The sequence below is a fragment of the Macaca nemestrina genome, chromosome 10 (genome assembly GCF_043159975.1).
Source record: "Macaca nemestrina isolate mMacNem1 chromosome 10, mMacNem.hap1, whole genome shotgun sequence".
Taxonomy (NCBI): Eukaryota; Metazoa; Chordata; class Mammalia; order Primates; family Cercopithecidae; genus Macaca; species Macaca nemestrina.
In genome coordinates, this window is record NC_092134.1 from 45,158,490 (window position 1) to 45,178,473 (window position 19,984).

The 19,984-nt window shown below is 34.3% G+C and overlaps 1 protein-coding gene across 6 annotated transcripts in view; it reads left to right on the top strand.

Annotated features, from left to right (window-relative positions):
• LOC105483770 (centrosomal protein 290) overlaps positions 1-19,984 on the top strand; it is a 97,553-nt gene that overhangs the window by 28,700 nt on the left and 48,869 nt on the right. For all 6 annotated transcript variants that reach the window (XM_011744751.3, XM_011744747.3, XM_071071329.1 and 3 more), the window contains 7 exons: positions 1,948-2,112; positions 2,457-2,606; positions 4,648-4,763; positions 7,024-7,126; positions 7,217-7,447; positions 11,456-11,629; positions 17,507-17,618. In XM_011744751.3, the coding sequence (XP_011743053.2) occupies positions 1,948-2,112; positions 2,457-2,606; positions 4,648-4,763; positions 7,024-7,126; positions 7,217-7,447; positions 11,456-11,629; positions 17,507-17,618 (1,051 nt within the window). The remainder of the gene's footprint in view (positions 1-1,947; positions 2,113-2,456; positions 2,607-4,647; positions 4,764-7,023; positions 7,127-7,216; positions 7,448-11,455; positions 11,630-17,506; positions 17,619-19,984) is intronic.

Here is a 19,984-nt window from a genome sequence, read left to right on the forward strand (position 1 = left end):
TAGCCATCAATAATATTCTATTTGTATTTACCATATAGAGACTTGAGAAATTCTCAATGAATTTACCGTTTACAAATACAGGATAGAGTATCTGTTATATAAACTTGAATAATATACACATTTTAGATTGTTAATGTTTAAGTATATGTCATTTATGTTATCTGAACATATTTAGCGTACATTATTATATTGTTTCCCAAATTTGTGCTTGATTTCAGTAGGAAAAAAATTATTATTTACTGAGTTGCTTTTTTTTAAAAAAAAAAATCATGATTAATCAGTAATTGGACACTTTTTATAGCAACACTGTGATTGTTAGCAGAGAATGAGAATGATACTAGTATGTTAAAAATTTCCTGAGGCAAGAAAATAGTTTGATTCCCATTATATCTTTCTCATTCTGACTTTCTCATTCTGATTGGTGATTTCGTTTTGCCTCTGCCATTTTGAATGTCTAAAATGATTCTTTGTGCTTTCTTTATGTGAACATCTTTTGTCTGTGATGATGCCCACTACTGATACTGTGTCCCAGATCAAACTTAATTTTCTAAGGGCAGCTCTACTTAGGAACCAAATGAAAACAGAGTGAATGGTCCAAGAAAGCCTAACTTCTGTTTATGCTGACAATCTCTGGGCCTTCCTGGAGCCACTGTTTCCATAGACTTCATTTACTTTTATCCTGGACTGTCATTGTTTTTTCAGATTTATAGGCCCAGTCTGAAATTCACAAATCACCTAACAATCCTTCTCTAAGAAATCTTCAGAATCCATGACAATTTAGACCAGATAATTCTGGATTATGCACTTTAGTTCACTCCTTGTTACTACAAGGTATTTTTCAGTGCCCCCAACAGCTATCTAACTCATTCTCATTTTACCAAAGTCCATGTAGACAAGGCACTATTCCTCAATGAGACAACTAACTAGACCACCTTGTTGTCAGTCAGAGTACCTTCCTCTACCTACTTTTATCTTCATGATACCCTCTTTGAATTAGTATAAGTTGTTACTCTGCATGACCTGCTCTAATCTCCTTCAGGGGAAGGCTTTTATAAATCTACTACCTAGAGTTAAACCCCGGATCACCTTCCTGAGTAGGAGATTGCATTTGGTTCTATTCATTTTACCTTATTTGGCTTCTACCTTCATTTTTTAAGACTTACTTTGCCTTTAACAGTTTTTTCCATACAGTTTGTCTAAAGTCCAAATATATTTATATGTATATATTATGTAGATGTGTGCATTGTGTGTATATACTTATGTATGCCACTGTTGGAGATTTTGGGCCGGTGATGCCACTCTGATAATATTTTAATATTTGACATATTATTTTCGCTTATTCATTATTCTTAGATAATGCCATATTATGATACCTTGCCTTTATTTTTATTTGTGCTTCAACTGTGTGAAGAGGAAGCACTGAAAAATTCACTTAATTGAATGTTGTATTGATCAATTTTTCAATATTATATTGTATTCCATTCCTTTGCGCATGCTTTGAATGCAGATCCTATATAATTTCAGAGAAAAATACCTCATTTTGACTGTACAAAAACCCTGTATAGTGAGCAGAGCTAACATTATTTTCCCCTTTTTAGAGACAAGAAAACTAAGATATAGAGAATTTAAGTCACTTTCCCAGCTAGCGACTGATTAAAATTTGAACCCTGGTCATCTTATTCCTGTCTGGTTGTTTTTCTAGTCTACCAGTCTGTTAAGATTAGCTAGATGTTTTTTAATTGTTTTAATGAAGTAATTACTATGTTGGGTAATGTAAATGAAAGTTTTATAGATTCATAAATAAGAATTTGAATTGGCATACTTTATTATCATGCTTGGCAGTGAAAATAGGAAAATGCTTAAATGTCCATTTTATTTAAAGACAGTTTTTTACCACGATTTCACTGTTTTTCTCCATATTTCTAATATATAATATAAATTTACTAGGCTATAGAATCAAAGAATGCAGAAGGAATCTTTGATGCCAGTCTGCATTTGAAAGCCCAAGTTGATCAGCTTACCGGAAGAAATGAAGAATTAAGACAGGAGCTAAGGGAATCTCGGAAAGAGGCTATAAATTATTCACAGCAGTTGGCAAAGGCTAATTTAAAGGTGATAATTTTATTAAATAGAAGAAAATGCTAAACATAAGAATGTAGATTTAATAGGAAACTTAATTTTTTAAAAAGAATCCTTTATGAGAAAATGCTCGTTGAATTAATTCTTTTGATATTAAGAAACTGGATTTCTCTTATAAAATTAAGTGGAAAATATGTACCTTATAATATTAAAAAGAATACAAAAATTCTAAATCTTATACCTGAGCATTTCTAAGCAGAAACTAAAGTATGGTTTAAGTAAAATTCCTGGCAGAGCATTCACGTATCTGTTAATTTGTCTTTCTTTGGGTGTAAGAGATGTTATTCTCATTGCTGGATTTTTTTTTTTTCCTCCAGATAGACCATCTTGAAAAAGAAACTAGTCTTTTACGACAATCAGAAGGATCAAATGTTGTTTTTAAAGGAATTGACTTACCTGATGGGATAGCACCATCTAGTGCCAGTATCATTAATTCTCAGAATGAATATTTAATACATTTGTTACAGGTATTAAACATTTTGTTGCAGGTATTGAAAATTTTACATGCGAATAACAAAAATCATTGGTAGTATGTTTGTGTTATTACTTTTATTTTACTTTATTTTAATTTTTCCATCACCAAAGCATGCAGATAGTACTTTTCTTAATATTTAGTCTTCATATATTCCTTTGAGTTCTCAAAATAGTAACAGTGAAATATATTTTGTATGGATTTTGATGTTAGATGGAATATTATACATAAAAGCAATTTGTACCATTCATTCCATTCATCTGCATGAGCAGCATGTTCACACATTTTGTTCACATGCCTGTCGTTCATGTGAAATACATGATTCACAAGCAGAACAACAAGCAGCTACTATAAAGCAGTGTTATGTAAATGAGCACTTTTATTTATTGCTGGGTGGAAAACAAAAGAATAAAGTCTGTGAAAGCTTTTTAGTGTCATGATAGAATTATTCCCCTTTTCGCATTCACAAGTAAAAACTTTTTTTTTTTTTTTTCTTTTGAGACAGTCTCACTCTGTCACCGAGGCTGGAGTGCAGTTGCGCTACCTTAGCTCACTGCAACCTCCACCTTCTGAGTTTAAGTGATTCACATACCTCAGCCTCCTGAGTAGCTGGGACTACAGGCGTGCATCCCTGGCTAATTTTTGTATTTTTTTTAGTAGAAATGGTGTGTCGTCATGTTGACCAGGCTGGTCTCAAACTCCTGGTCTCAAGTGATTCGCCTACCTTGGCCTCCCAAAGTGCTAGGATTGCAGACGTGAGCCACTGCACCCGGCCACAAGTAAAAACTTCTAAACCAAATTATTATTTATCTTTGTCTTCTCTTTACCCAATAAAGTGTTAGTTAATCTACCTCTAAAGAGGAAAGGGTACTGTACTATACTACTTGCCCTGGGTTTCTCAGTTTTGCTGTCTATATAATGGTTTTTTTGAATGTCCTAATGACAGATCTTTTTTATTATTTTATTTGAAGTTTGACTATAACATCACACACATTATAAATATAATTACAAATATATGTTCAGAATCAATGAAAATATGTTTTTGATTATAAATGCCACTATTTCTCTCTGCTGGGTGATCTATTTTTGAGTATACTTGAGTTATAATTATTAAGTACTCATTTTTATTTTGGAAATTACAGTAATTCATCTTTTTCTCAATATTGGGATTTTTATGTTATCTAAGTCAGGTAAGGACAGCTTTAACTACTTATTAGAATATTGCTTTATAATATATGTTATGTTATTATTTTTAAATGTATAATTTTAGCGTTATTATTTCTCTTACTTACCTGAGGTATAGGGACACTACCAGCAAATAGTGGTAGTATGGCATTGTCATATTTTTTGAGATAAAATTCATATTTTTTCATCTTTATGTAAGAAATATATCAGAAGTTTGTAGTAGATTAGAGAGTACCAACTGGGAGTCTGAAAACCTGTTCAAAGTGGCAAAACAGGTACTTGGACTCTCAATCCTAAGGCTGTATAGAGCTATAAGCATGGCAAGACCTTTGGAGTCAGACAGACCTGACCTCAAATGTTGGATCCGTATATATGGAAAGCACCAGACAACAAGCCTAGCATATGTATTTGGTAAAAATGATTGCCAAGTGTAGTGTTAATGAGTTTTTGGATATTGAGTATGTTATTTAATTTTCAATTTCATCTTTAAAATGAAATAATTGGAAAGGATAATTTGAGTGACAGTGTGAAACTGTATGTTCACAAGAGGGCATGTGACCAAGTGACTAGAGGTGAGTTTGTAACTATTCTATCTAATAAAACATTGTGATCTGGTTATTTGTGTGCTAACTGTAACTATCACATATGGTAAAAATAACTTTACGTGTTGTGTGGTACTCTTTTTTTTATGCCTTAAACTAAAATGTTCATAATATCATGGAAAAATGATCTGTGTTTCTTATGGATTTGGTGACTTTTAACTTTTCTATAATGTTGTCAGAATATGAATTTATACTTTCAAATTCAACATTCTATTTCTTTTGCATTCTTATTTCTAAACCACTTTTTAGGAACTAGAAAATAAAGAAAAAAAGTTAAAGAATTTAGAAGATTCTCTTGAAGATTATAACAGAAAATTTGCTGTAATTCGTCATCAACAAAGTTTGTTGTATAAAGAATACCTAAGGTATAGGTATTAGCAAAACTTTATAAATACAATTGCAGTATATTCTTGTTAATTGTGAAAATAACATAAGAATAATTGATGTTTTGTTCTTTCCTCCTTCTTCTTCCTTTGCAATTGTATTTTTTTACTCTAGTAACTACTGTTAAGAGCTTATAAACTGAGTTATCTAGAAAAGGCTAATTTATAAAGGCAGAAAGCAGCATAGAGGTTACCAGGGCTGGGGAGAAGGGAAGAGGAGTTGTTTAATGGGTAGAGTTTTGTTTGGGATGATGAAAATGTTCTGGAACTGGATAGCGATGATGATTACACAACACAGTGAATGCACTGATGTGACTGAATTGTACACTTAAAAATGGCTACAATAGTAAGTTTTATGTTTCATGTATGTATTTACCACAATAAAAAAGTTATTTAAAAATTTGAGAAAAAAAAAAAAAGAACTTGTTTATGGAGACAGTGTAGCTTAATGATTACATTAAGCCTGGGATTATCCTGCTTGAGTTTGAATCATTTAACATTTGCTTTTTGTAAGAGCTTGAGCAAGTCATCTTACCTATCTGTGTCTCAGTTTCCTTATTTGTAAGTTTCTTTGTAAGTAATACCATTTTCACAGGATTATTGTAAAACGTAAGTGAGTTATTAGATGAAAATGCTTAGGCTAGTATGTGGCACATATGAACAGTTTGTAAGTGTCAGCTGTTGTTAGCATCATTCATCATCATCACCATCATCATTGTTCACATATGTCTATAGGGAACTAACATATTTCTCCTTATTTCTGTCATCTCATCTAAATCAATAGAATGATTTCCTTAATAGGAAATAGAATACCTAATCAAAGGTGATTTAAACACTAAGAATAATTATTATCTGACTAACCAGAACCACAAAGGTAGTTATAGGGTAGGTCATATTGGAAGGTTGTTGTTAACACCTATGATAGTTGTAAAATAGCTGCATGAATTCAAGAAAGATGAAACTGTGCCCATTGAAGAAGAGGAGCATTTTTTTCTACATAGCTTTTAATTTTAAATAAACATTTTTTATGGTGATATCTGGCAGACATTGACTCCGATCTCATTTGCTAGAATTGGGTCACATGTCCAAGTCTGAACAATCATTCAGTTGCAAAGAAAATGATACCACTGTACTGGGTTTATGCGAAGAACGTTGCAGATGTTTGTGGAATGCTCATGCGTAGATAACAGTGTCTTACACAACTTAAAAAATAATTTATATATAAATATGTTTTAAATTACTTTTTAAATTCACAAGTAAGAATTTATGGCATACAACATGGTGTTCTATATATGTATATACTGTGGAATGGCTAAATCAAGCTACTTAACCATATGTATTACCTCACATACTTTTTTTTTTTTCTCCTTGAGACAGAGTCTTGCTCTTTCACCCAGGCTGGAGTGCAATGGTGCTATCTTGGCTCACTGCAACCTCTGCCTCCCTGGTCCAAGTTATTATCTTGCCTCAGCCTCCCAAGTAGCCGAGATTACAGACATGTGCCACCATGCCTGGCTAATTATTGTATTTTTGGTAAAGACAGAATTTTGCCATATTGGCCGTGCTAGTCTCAAAATTCCTAGTCTCAAGCAATCTGCCCACCTTGGCCTCCCAAAGTTCTGGGATTACAGCATACTTTTTTTTTTTTTTTTTGTAGTAAGAACACTTAAAATCTACTCTCTTAGCAATTTTAAAGTATATAATATACTGTTATTAACTTTAGTCACTATTATGTATGGATCTCTTGAACTATTCCTCTTAACTCCAATTTTGTGTCCTTTACACATCTTCTTTTAAGTCTAATAATTTCTGATGTGTTTGTATTCAAATTATTTTGTAAGCGTTTAACACCCAAATTTGAGAGTGGGGTCAGAATGTTGGAATTTCATTTCTAGAGTTAGTATGAGGTATTATTTTCCTACTTTTTTTCTGTCTTCAATAAAATGTTTATAAGATTCAGCTTCAATTATAATTATATCACCACCCATTAAGTGGTGAATCAAGGAAGAATGAAAATAATTTGATAACTTTGTTGCCTTGCGTTTATTTAAAATATTTTTAATTCTAGGCTAAAACCTTTTTAAATGAAATTTTAACTTCTTGTGTTTTCAGATACTGAATAGCTATGATACCTCTTGTGTTGAGAGAACTTTAAATTTGCATAATCTGAAGTTATCTTTTCTTGTAGTCAAACCTTTTATTAGGTTTACACTATTGTCTTTTGGTTTTGTTTTGTTTTTAGTGAAAAGGACACCTGGAAAACAGAATCTAAAACAATAAAAGAGGAAAAGAGAAAACTTGAAGATCAAATTCAACAAGATGCTATAAAAGTAAAAGAATATAATGTAAGTAAAACATTTTTAACATTAATATGCAATATTATACAAACTAGGATAGCTAGATTCAACAAGTAATATGGATGTGTCTTTGTGCAGAATTTGCTCAATGCTCTTCAGATGGATTCAGATGAAATGAAAAAAATACTTGCAGAAAACAGTAGGAAAATTACTGTTTTGCAAGTGAATGAAAAATCACTTATAAGGCAATATACAATCTTAGTAGAACTGGAGCGACAACTTAGAAAAGAAAATGAGAAACAAAAGAATGAATTGTTGTCAATGGAGGCTGAAGTTTGTGAAAAACTTGGATGTTTGCAAAGATTTAAGGTACATCTGATTCTTATTTTGCTTTTTCTGACTATAAAAAATTTCAAGTATGCAGAAGATAGGATGGTATCAATAAGGCTCATCACCTGAATTAATCGTTAACATTTATTAACATTTTGCCATAATTGCGTCTTTTGATTTTTGTAGGAATGTTTGAATTGCAGACTTTCCTCCCCTAAATATTTAATGTACCCTTTTGAAAAAGCCTTTTTTCTTTAAATAACCACAGTAATTTTATTATACCTAACACAATGACAATAATTCTCTAATATCGCCTAAAACCCTGATTATAGTCACATTTGTTACATTTTTTGATCAAGGAATAAACATTTGGATGTTACATCTCATGAATCTTTTTAATATAGAATATTCTTGCTTTTCTTTTTCTCCAAAAAATGTTTGAAGATGTATCTGACTTTTTGTATGTGTGTGTCATTTTACTTGTTCCTCTGTCCCTTGTATTACTAAAAGTTAGGTCGGAACCCTTAGTTAGCTTCAGGTTTAAACATTTTTGGCAAGAGTACTTCATAAGTAATTCTCTATACTTTATACTGCATCACTTCAAGAGTATCTGGTTGTTCCATGTTTTGTAATTGATTATTGTGTTACTGAAAAAACAAGCAGACCAGCTGTGGTGGCTCATGCCTGTAATTCCAACACTTTGGAAGGCCCAGGCAGGAAAATTGCCTGAGGCCAGACCGGCCTACGCAATGCAGTGAGACCCCATCTCTACAAAAAATGTGTTTTTTAGTTGTTTTTTTTTTAAATTAGCTGGGTGTAGTGGCACATGCTTGTAATCCCAGCTACCTGGGACATTGAGGTGGGAGGACCGCTTGAGCCCAGAAAGTTGGGGGCTGCAGTGAGCCGTGATCATGTGCCACTGATCTGTAGCTTGTGTGCCTATATAACAGAGCTAGTCTCTCTCTTAAGAGAAAAAAAAAAAAAAAGAAGGAGAAGAAGTAAAGATAACCATATACCTCCATTATTAAGCAATTTAGTTAACTGGTGATATTTTGGTACCATACAAATAACAAATTATTCGTCAGTCCTAATGATTTTAGCATCCTCTGATGATTGTTGCCTAACTCAATTATGAGGAGTTGCAAATATCATAATTTTCTAGTTATATTATGCACTTGCATTTATTAACAGACACGCTTTTGTAAAATAAATAGCGTTTCCCCATTAGCCCAGGCTATTTGTTTATCTTGACGTATAGCTCCTACTACAAAGGCAAGCTAAATGCTTTTCTCTTTAATGACCAGTTTTCAGAATACGCACTTGGTGTACTCTGTGCTCCCTGTTTTTTTTTTTTTTTTCTCATCTCCGCTTTCTCTTTTTTAAGTATCATATTAGAATCACAGACTTTTAAATATTCCGTGTGTTTTAGTTGGAGTCATATTCTTTTGTCTCAACTTTAGCCAAAGAGAGTCCTTTAAAGTTGACTCATATTGTTTTGACAAAAATTCATTAATCTTTTGAACGAAGCCTCAAAGCTTGACTTGTTTTCTAGCATAAGATGTCTTAGACTTACCTACATACGTCATGCTCATACTTGGAATAAACCATTTCTTTAAAGAGCCCAGGTTCCTTTTAGCGGGGAAGGCATTGAGATACCAAAAACTGGCCACTGGGCATCATTGCTCTCAGAGTATCATTGCTGCTAGTCTCTCAGTAGACAAGTTAGAAAAATATGTATATATTTAAACTATAAGTTCATATTGTTATTTCCAGTTTAATTATAACATTATGGGGTAAGTAAATAGTATGTGGTTTTTACTAAACTTCTTTGATTTTGCACTTGTATGTTTTTTTCTTACATAGAAAATCTTTATTATTAACATTAAAATATTTGTTTTATCCCACAATATACATACAATATTTTGAAAAATGATACTTGAATTGATATTAATAGTAACAACAACAGCAATGCTGCCAAACATAGTTTAAAATTTTATTTCAGGTCTTATTTTCTTCAGAATCTATCTTGCTGAGGATGTATAGGCAAAGTAATATATTCTACGCTTACTTGAAATAATTGTCTTCATGCAGTTATGTTATACATTTGATATATAGTTAGGCTCATTTGTTTTTCTTTTTTTTAATTTTAGGGATTTTTTCCCTTTTTATTGAATTTTAATATTTAGAATATTTATATATGCAAATATTTAGTCAGAGAAATCTTAATTCTGGTCTTATGCGTTTCATATTATTCTGCTCTACCCTCTGTAGGTAACTTATTATCTTTCTTATGTTTCTTTTTTGGAAACATAAACAAAGACAAGACAGGTTACATGACATGTATACTCTTCTGCACCTAGTTTTATACCTTACCTTGTAGTTTATTTTTAAGCATGTAAATGTTCAATGTACATGACTAAATTTAGACAGGATTGTAGGAACACAGAAATCAAAGTGAAATTAAAATGGGCTTGGGTTCTTGACTCTCCACTTTAAAGGTTGCAATGGGTGATGTCATGCTAATAAACCTATTTTCAGCTTGATCTTAAAGCTTAATACTGAGCATCAAGAAATTCTTTAATAAACGTAAGTGATTTGTATTCAGACGTGTAATAAGGAAATGTTTGTTTTCTTTTTTTTTTTTTTTTTTTTTTTTTTTTGAGACGGAGTCTCGCTCTGTCACCCAGGCTGGAGTGCAGTGGCCGGATCTCAGCTCACTGCAAGCTCCGCCTCCCGGGTTTACGCCATTCTCCTGCCTCAGCCTCCCGAGTAGCTGGGACTATAGGTGCTCACCACCTCGCCCGGCTAGTTTTTTGTATTTTTTTAGTAGAGACGGGGTTTCACCGTGTTAGCCAGGATGGTCTCTATCTCCTGACCTCGTGATCTGCCCGTCTTGGCCTCCCAAAGTGCTGGGATTACAGGCTTGAGCCACCGCGCCCGGCCTGTTTTCTTATTTTCGTGTTAGATTTTTTTAGAATCTACTTTTCTTAGAGTTTTATGAATACAGTTAGTGTTTGAGATAGAAAGAGAAAAGAATTACAGTTTTCTTCCTCTTCTACCTGCTCATGAACTTGATTTTTTTCTCCCAACAATTGAAAAGCCAAGAAAAAGGGAGATTCTTAAGAGATGGGAAATAGAATCTCATCTACCCCTGTTTCCCCCAGAACAGTGAAACTGAATATCAGGGGTAAGGTGGAATAGTATATACTTAACTTAGATGGAGAAGAAAGGCTGCCAAAATGAGATCTGAAGCACTATTACAAATATTTCCATCATTACTGTACTTCAGAATGAATTATAACCATAATTTTTTTTTACTTCCTCATTCATAAATTTAATTATTCCTTATACCACTTCTCAGCTTTCATCACTCTTTATTGTACTTTTCTATGTAATGTTTGCCTATTATAGAGCAACTTAAGAGAACTGTAAGACTGGACATTTCATTTTGGTGTTGATAATAGAATATCTTTTAATAGTTCTGTAGTTGATGAGTAGAACCATGAACCAAGTAACTTGTTATTTATTACAGAGAACTATAATAGAAGTTCTCCCTCTAATGTTTCCATCATGTGATCATGTGTACAAAAAGTTTTATTTGGTTATTAAAGCTAGTACGTTTAGCTTACAGTAAGCATAAATAGCTAAGTTGTAAAAGTTACCTATGGTAATGCTAATTTTCCCATTTATCTATTAAAAGGCAGGTTATTTTCTGATCTCATGAAATTTAGAAGAGCCATCCAAAGATATATTCTGAGATATATATTGCTGCTGTTTGTTATGTTTTCTCAAATTAATTTAATTTAATTTTACTATGACAGGAGTTATGAAAGTATTTTATTTTTATTATGATTAAGATTTTCAAAGTAGCATACTATATGAAAGAAATTAATGTTATTGCATATTTTTCTGACATGGGAAATCATATATTTTAAAAATGGCTTTAAATTCTGTTTTGCTTTCAGTTGTATTATCTTTCTCAAAAGTGGCTAGTGCTTGACCAGAAAAAAGACACCAGCATAACTCAGTATATCTTTATTTACATAGGAAATGGCCATTTTCAAGATTGCAGCTCTCCAAAAAGTTGTAGATAATAGTGTCTGTTTGTCTGAACTAGAACTGGCTAATAAACAGTACAATGAACTGACTTCTAAGTACAGGGACATCTTGCAAAAAGATAATATGCTCGTTCAAAGAACAAGTAACTTGGAACACCTGGAAGTAAGTTTGTGTGACTCTTGAACCTTGTGATATTAGCCATTTTTCGTCAATGTCTTTGTGTTTGGGGGGATTTGGCAGATTTTAATTAAAGTTTGACTGCATTTATATGAATTTAACAGAGATATAATCCATGTTATTCATTCAGTTTAGTTATAAATATTTTGTTCCCAAATATCAACACACACAACATATTATCTATTTATAGTGGCAGAATGACTTCCGAATGATTATCTAGATCATTCTCCTTAGGTCACTTGCATGATTTAGCTGAATCAAACCTCTTTCAACCAGACATCTAAGAGAAAAAGGATCATGAAACCGGTAGAATATTGTAATCAAAAGAGGGAAGCACCCATTAAGTGCCCATCCCTTTCTCTTACCCCTGTACCCAGAGCAAACTATTTTTCCGTGGTCCCTGGCTTTTGTTCCTTGGAATGAATGTAGACAACAGTGACTGAAATATTAAGGGCTCTTCCTGGACCATGGATGCACTCTGTAAATTCTCATCATTTTTTGTTGTAGAAATACAAAAACCTAGAGTAGAATATCATAAGTTATAATCTGTGAATATGGACCAGACCCTTTACAGTTCTCTTACAGCCACTTGAGCTCCATACCTCTTACTGAGGACAGAACAAGCTCCTGATTTGTTCGTCTTCCTCATCAGAAATAGAGGCTTCTGGATTTTGGATAATTCTTATCTAAAATCCTCTCACAGGAGTAGCATAAAATCTAATTCTATTAGCTCAAAAGCTTTTGCTGGCTCAGAGAGACACATTCAGTAAATGAAAACGTTGTTCTGAGTAGCTTTCAGGACTCCTACTAAATTATGAGTCATGTTTATCAATATTATTTAGAAGTAATCATAATCAGTTTCCTTTCTGCTGCTTTTGCCAAAGAGAGGTGATTATGTTACTTTTTGTAGAAAATTATGCCTATTTAGGTGTGGTGGTAATTTATGTTTTTCCATTCTCCATGTCCTCTGTCCTATCCTCTCCAGCATGAGAAAGTCCTAAGCAAGAGAGGTCTTGTAGATAATGTATCAATGAGTGATTTTTAACATTATCATTTTCCCAAAGAATATTTTTCATCTTTCCTCAAGATTTTTTTTTTTTTTTTTGAGATGGAGTTTCACTCTGTCACCCAGGCTGAGTGCAGTAGCCTGATCTCGGCTTACTGCATCCTCTGCCTCCCAGATTCAAGCAATTCTCCTGCCTCAGCCTCCGAGTAGCTGGGATTACAGGCGTGCCCCACCATGCCCAGCTAATTTTTGTATTTTTAGTAGAAACGGGGTTTCGCCATGTTGACCAGGATGGTCTAGAACTCCTGACCTCAGGTGATCTGCCCACCTCGGCCTCCCAAAGTGCTGGGTTTACAGATGTGAGCCACCGCGCCTGGCCCCAGCTATAATTCTGAATATCTCATACCTATCCCTATTGGTGGTGTCTTAGTTTTATTTTTTATTATCTTTATTGTGGTAGCCATTATTCATGTCTCTATCTCCAGTCTTATATCCTCCTTACTGCCACAAGAATGGTCATTCTAGACATGAATCCTACCCTGTGACTCCCATTTGACTCCTTAGCTTAAAAACTGTCAAAAGCTACCAGTCACCTGAAGGGTAAAAGTCAAGTCCTGTACTTACTCATGTCATCTAGAGCAAGAGATGAACTATCTGAGTTTTCTGAGCACAGTGTTCTTATGTATGTTCTTGTGTACATGCTCTTTTCTTTATGTAGGGAACCATTTCTCTCTTCCAGTTGTTTTGCTCAGTGAATTTCTATTCCTGTTTCAAAACTTTGTTAAGGCATTACCTTTTTTTTTCTTAAGCATCCTTTTTTTAATGGAACAAAGTCACTCTTGTCTACACTAGTTCTGCATCTTATACAGAGGTTTTGTACATAGTACAGTGTGTTTACGTATCTGTCTCCCTTAATGGAATATAAGCCTTTTGATATAAGGAACTATTTAATTTGTTTCTGTGTGTTGAGTATCTCCTGTTTGGCACAGAGGTCAAGCTAATACATGAGAGTGATTAGTGGTGTAGAGCCACAGTGCACATGTTGTCAAATATGGTGCTTAGGTAATCGTTGTTGCTTTTTGAGAGGTAAAGATTTATGAGACTAGAGGTGATTAAAATCAGATTTCATATGTGAAGAACAGAATAGATAATAAGGAAATACAAAAACTGGATGGGTAATAAAGCAAAAGAAAAACTGGAAATTTGATAGTAGAAGAAAAAAGAAACAGATGTAGACTGAGGTAGAATCAAGAAGAGGATTCTTTGTTTGTTTGTTTGTTTGTTTGTTTGTTTGTTTTGAGACGGAGTCTCGCTCTGTCGCCCAGGCTGGAGTGCAGTGGCGCGATCTCGGCTCACTGCAAGCTCCGCCTCCCGGGTTCACGCCATTCTCCTGCCTCAGCCTCCCGAGTAGCTGGGACTACAGGCGCCCACAACCGCGCCCGGCTAATTTTTTGTATTTTTAGTAGAGACGGGGTTTCACCGTGGTCTCGATCTCCTGACCTTGTGATCCGCCCGCCTCGGCCTCCCAAAGTGCTGGGATTACAGGCGTGAGCCACCGCGCCCGGCCTGTTTGTTTGTTTTTTGAAACAGAGCCTCACTACATTGCCCAGGCTGGAGTACAGTGGTGTGATCTTGGCTCACTGCAACCTCTGCCTCTGAGGTTCAAGTGATTCTTCTGCCTCAGTCTCCTGAGTAGCTGGAATTACAGGTGCCTACCAGCATGGCCGGCTAATTTAGTAGAGACAGAGTTTTGCCATGTTGGCCAGGCTGGTCTCAAAATTTGGATCTCAGGTAATCCGCCAGCCTCAACCTTACAAAGTGCTGGGACTATAGGCACAAGCCACCAGGCCCAGCCTTTTTTTTTTTTTTTTTTTTTTTTTTTTTTTTAGTAAAGGAGACTAATGAAGTTTGAGGGAGGAGGGAAAGAAAATTTAGAGTTAGTAGGGAGAGAGTGATGAAGATATGAGATGAAAGTGGTAATAAGGGAAATAGTAAAATATCAGGGTAGGTGGGAGGAAAAGATTTGTAAGAAACAATAGGATTATCCTGTGAAAAAGGATGAAAAGAAGAAAAAAAATGGATAGAAAGATATTTAAAACACCCTCAGCCTCCTTTTTTCCCTCCTGTGTATTCATAGCATATAAAACTGTAATTATGCACTTTACTTAAAAATATATTATTATTACCTTATCCTGCTTATTTAACCATAACATATCCTCTTTTTAGTCTCGTTACCCTGTTTGTATTATTCTTCATAACACTTAATACCTGACATTGTATTATATATTGGCTTATTTTCCAGGTACTCCACTCAAATATAAGTTCTAGGATATAATTTATTTATCATAGAAATCCATTGCTTAGAGTACCTGGCATGTAGTAAATAGGCATTCTGTTTTTTCAAAGAAAAAATAAAGGAACTTAAGATATATATATTTATGTTATGTCTCCAGCCTTTTTCCTCACAGCTCTATTCTGTTGTACAGAATTACCTACTTTACAATTCCTGTGTTTCAAGGGGATCTCACATTTAACATATCCACAATGAACTCCTGATTACTGTTTCTCTCCTAGTCGTTCTTATTTCAATAGATGTTCAGTTACCCAACCAGCTAGTCAAGGCAGACACTTTAGAGTTATTCTGTAGTCATCCTTTTTCCCTACCATTTTTGTTTTCCAAATGTAGTTTATATGTGTCTTCTTCATCCTCACAGCTATAACCCTTGTCCAAACCAGCAACATCACTCATCTGGACTTCCACAATGTCTTTTTGACTAGTTTTCCTGATTTCTCTATTGACCCCTTTATTCTCCACAGTGCAGCCAGAATGATTGTTTAGAACTTCCTCCTTAAAATCTGTTTTCTTTTATGCATTAAGTTAAATTCCAGTTCCTTGTCTTGGCATGCCATGCCCTGCTTGGTATGGCCCCTGATGGTCTCTCCAACTTCATGTTTTACTGCTATTGACTTTTATTTTTACTTACTCTGCTTGGGTGCTCCAATCCTCCAAATCTTTTCCTGCTCCAATCATTTCAATCATTTTCTCCTCTCAGATCTTACAGTACTCCAAACGCTTTCTTCCTTTGGAGCATCTGGGTTTATAATAAATACTTTGAACCTCACAGTTCAGCTTAAATACCACTTCTTTGGTGGTTAAGATATCCTTCAACCACTCTATCTAAATATGTTCCCTTCTATTGTTCACTGGCTCAGTACCCTGTTTTTATTTTCTTTCTAAATGTCAACTTTTTTTTTTTTTTTTTTTTTTTTTTAGTCAGGGTCTCACTCTGTTGCCCAGGTTGGAGTGCAGTTGCACAGTCGTAGCTCACTGTAGCCTTGCTCTCCTGGGATCAAGTAATTCTCCCACCTCAGCCTCCCAAATAACTGGAATTACAGGCATGCACCACCATACTCAGCTAAATTTTTGTATTTTTTTGTAGAGATGAGGTCTCACTTTGTTGCCCAGGCTGGTCTCAAACTCTTGGATTCTAGTGATTCTCCCACCTCAGCCTCCCAAAGTGCTGGGATTACAGGTGTGAGCCACTGCACCTGCTGATATTGACCTCTTTTTTTTTGAGATGGAGTCTTGCTGTGTTGCCCAGGCTAGAGCACAGTGGCGTAATCTTGGCTCACTGCAACCTCCACCTCCCAGGTTCAAGCGATTCTTCTGCCTCAGCCTCCTGAGTAGCTGGGATCTACTAGTAACGTGCCATCACGACTGGCTAATTTTTATATTTTTAGCACTACGTTTAGTACTATGTTGGCCAGGCTTGTCTCGAACTCCTGACCTCAAATGATCCACCCACCTCATCCTCCCAAAGTGCTGGGATTACAGGTGTGAGTCACCATGATTGGCCAATATTGACATTTTTAATAGGCTTTTTGTTTGTTGCTTATTATCTGCTGCATTCCACACTGGCCAAATCCTGCCACCCACCCATACACATAGGCACTGAATGGGCAGAACTCTGAAGGCCAGAATTTTGTATTTCTTTTCACTATAAATATCGTCATCTGTCACTGATGACACACTAGGATGCTCAGCAACTGTGTGCATAAAGGAAGTAAGCACTAGTTTGGGAAGGGTGCAAAACTCTTGAGTATTCCAGCTTGGCCAAAATGAATTTACAGTTTTTGTAGCAGAAGCTAATACTCAGAAATTGAGGGCCCTGTATTGGATAACACAGGATTTGGATGATTATTTTAAAATAGTATTTTACATTAGAGAGATATATATATATGGGTGTGTGTGTGTGTGTATATATATGTGTGTATATACATATGTAATAGTCTATTCTCATGCTGCTATGAAGAAATATCTGAGACTGGGTAATTTATAAAGGAAAGAGATTTAATTGGCTCACAGTTCCACAGAGCTGGGGAGGCCTCAGAAAACTTACAGTCATTGCAGAAAGGGAAGCAAACACATTCTTCTTCACATGGTGGCCAGAAGGAGAAGAATGTGAGCCAAGCGAAGGGGAAAACCCCTTATAAAACCATCAGACCTCGTGAGAACTTACTATTATGAGAATAGCCTGGGGGAAACCACCCCCACGATTCAATACCTCTCACCAAGTCCCTCCCATGACATAGGAGGATTATGGGAACTACGATTCAAGATGAGATTTGGGTAGGGACACAGCCAAACTATATCAGTATGTATATGTATACCTGTATTATACATATATGTATGTGTTTGCATGCATACATGTATTATATATGGAGGAAATTCTAATTTTGTAAAAAACTGGATTGTGAGTTTTAAGGAGATGTTATATAAAGTTAAGACAATGTCATTTTGTGGTATTGGTCTGAATTACAATGTAGTTTCTTAGTGATGTTTTTCCTTTATTCAGTGTGAAAATGCCTCCTTAAAAGAACAAGTGGAGTCTATAAATAAAGAACTGGAGATTACCAAGGAAAAACTTCACACTATTGAACAAGCCTGGGAACAAGAAACTAGATTAGGTAAGTCTTATGACTCTGATAATATTAAATGATTAACATCTAATAATGAACATTTCTTATTTAAAGTTCCTTTTTTATACTAGATTAAAAGGAAGTATTTTGACTAAAAAAAGAACTTTCTGCCTAATAGTTTAACTTAGGTAGATGAATAATCCTTTACTTAACCCCACCTAAGTTTAGTTTTCAGTCCTTAAGTTAGATTTCTTTCTAATGAAATCATGTGTGTTAAAAATTTATGACTAAGCTATTAACTATTTTGAACCATTTAACAATTAAAACTGATGATATTTTAATAATAGTATTATGAGTTTTTTCACTGAGTGCAAGTTATATTAGTTGTATATCATTTGATATTTTTAAATTAAAAGATACCAGGAAACAGCAAAGAAAATTTGAAAAGAAGTTATATTTCTCATAGTTTTACTACTGTATTACTGTATTTTTTGCGTCTATATGTTTACATATTTTATATGTTTTAAATTATTATAAACATTATTCTATACTGTATTTAGATAGTAGTATCAAAAATATTTTTGTGGCTGGGCACAGTGGCTCACACCTATAATCCCAGCACTTTGGGAGGCTAAGGAGAGCAGATCACCTGAGGTCAGGAATTCGAGACCAGCCTGGCCAACATGGCAAAACCCCATCTCTACTAAAAGTACAAAAATTAGCCAGGCATGGTGGCAGGTTCCTGTAATCCCAGCTACTTAGGAGGCTGAGGCAGGAGAATTGCTTGAACCCAGGAGTCGGAGGTTGCAATGAGCCGAGATCGCGCCACAACACTCCAGCCTGGGTAATAAGAGCGAGACTCTGTCTCAAAAATAAATAAATAATAAAAATGAAAAATTGTTTTATTCATCATACTTGTAATCATACTTGTAAATAGTTATGCAATATCCTACTGTGTTTGAGTAATTAAATCACTAGCTTTCTATATCTTTGCTATTATAGTGCCACAGTGAACATTTTCATGTATATCTCACAGAGATATTACTGTCTCAAAAGGTATTGAAATCTTTGTGGCTCTCGTTAGAGTTTTCCATATTAATTTTTCAAATAGTTATCCTAGTTTGTAAGATTTTCATAATGTTATCTCATATATTGTGCTTCATTATTTTCAAATAAATTTGCTGCTTTTGATAATGTATTTTCGTTTATTTGTTTCCTAGACCTTAGAGCTATTCAAGGTTTTTATTACTAAATAGAGCTGTTCTCTTAAATTGGTAATGACATACTTGGTTTAGAGCAGCCTAACATTGGGAAATCTTAGATAAGCTACTTTTAGAAATGTAATTTTTCACTCAATAAGAGATTAAATATGAATTGACTTTTGTGTACTATTTACTTGGAAGAAGACACCATTTAAATGAAGACATAAGAGAGTATTGCATACAATTTTAGTAGGTTCTTTGTATTTTATCATCTTTATTTTTAATAAATGCTGAATTCCCTACAGAAATTCTTTAATGTTTATGTATCTTAATCTCTTCCATATATGGATTTATATCACCAAAGTTTTAAGAGTGTTTCCCTATTCCCTGTTGACCTTATATCTTAGTTTAAAAATGTCACATCATTAGCTTTTTTTCATCTAGGAATTTGTTAGTGTTGAGCTATTGTGCTTTATCCTCTCTTTAAGAATGCTCCAAACCCAAGAACATATAAGATGACTAATCTGCTTCAGCCCTTGCGATGTGCTTTTCTCTTCTTATCAGAGTTTAGCACAATACAGAATGGAGGAGGACTCCTTTGTATATTGGTATTTATTGCAATACTTTTCTATATGGTGCCTAAGGTTACTTGAATGAGTCTTTATTCCATAATGAACTGATTTACTAATGCTTTTTAGCACCTGTTAGTGATCCATGATTGTTAGTTACTTGATTACTGCTTGCAACAGCTATTCTAAAATAATAAATTTAAAAGATAAATACAGAACATAATAAAGTACTTTCTAAAACTGAGATAGAGACCAATTTTTTTTTTTTCAGGAAATGTATATTACTTTGAGAAAACTCTATTATAAAACTTGAACTTATGAAGCTGGAAAAATAGGAGAGGGCATTATTGGTATTGTAAAAGGCTATTTACAAAGTGAGTTGCTGCTTAGCTCCTTTAAATAATTGGCCACCCTAAACACATCAGTTTTAAGTTGCTGAAAAGCAAAATGCCCTATTTTGTTTGTTTTTTTCTGGACCGTGTTTACAAAGCAAAAGTATGTTTTCTTCCCCCTCCTCAAAAAATAACTAAGTAACTAATGACACTCCTATGCGATGCCTTTTTATGGTAAATTGACGCTTTTAGTTCTCTTTCCATTTAGCCACAGACTTTTGTGTCCAAAGACAAGCTACATAACTACATAT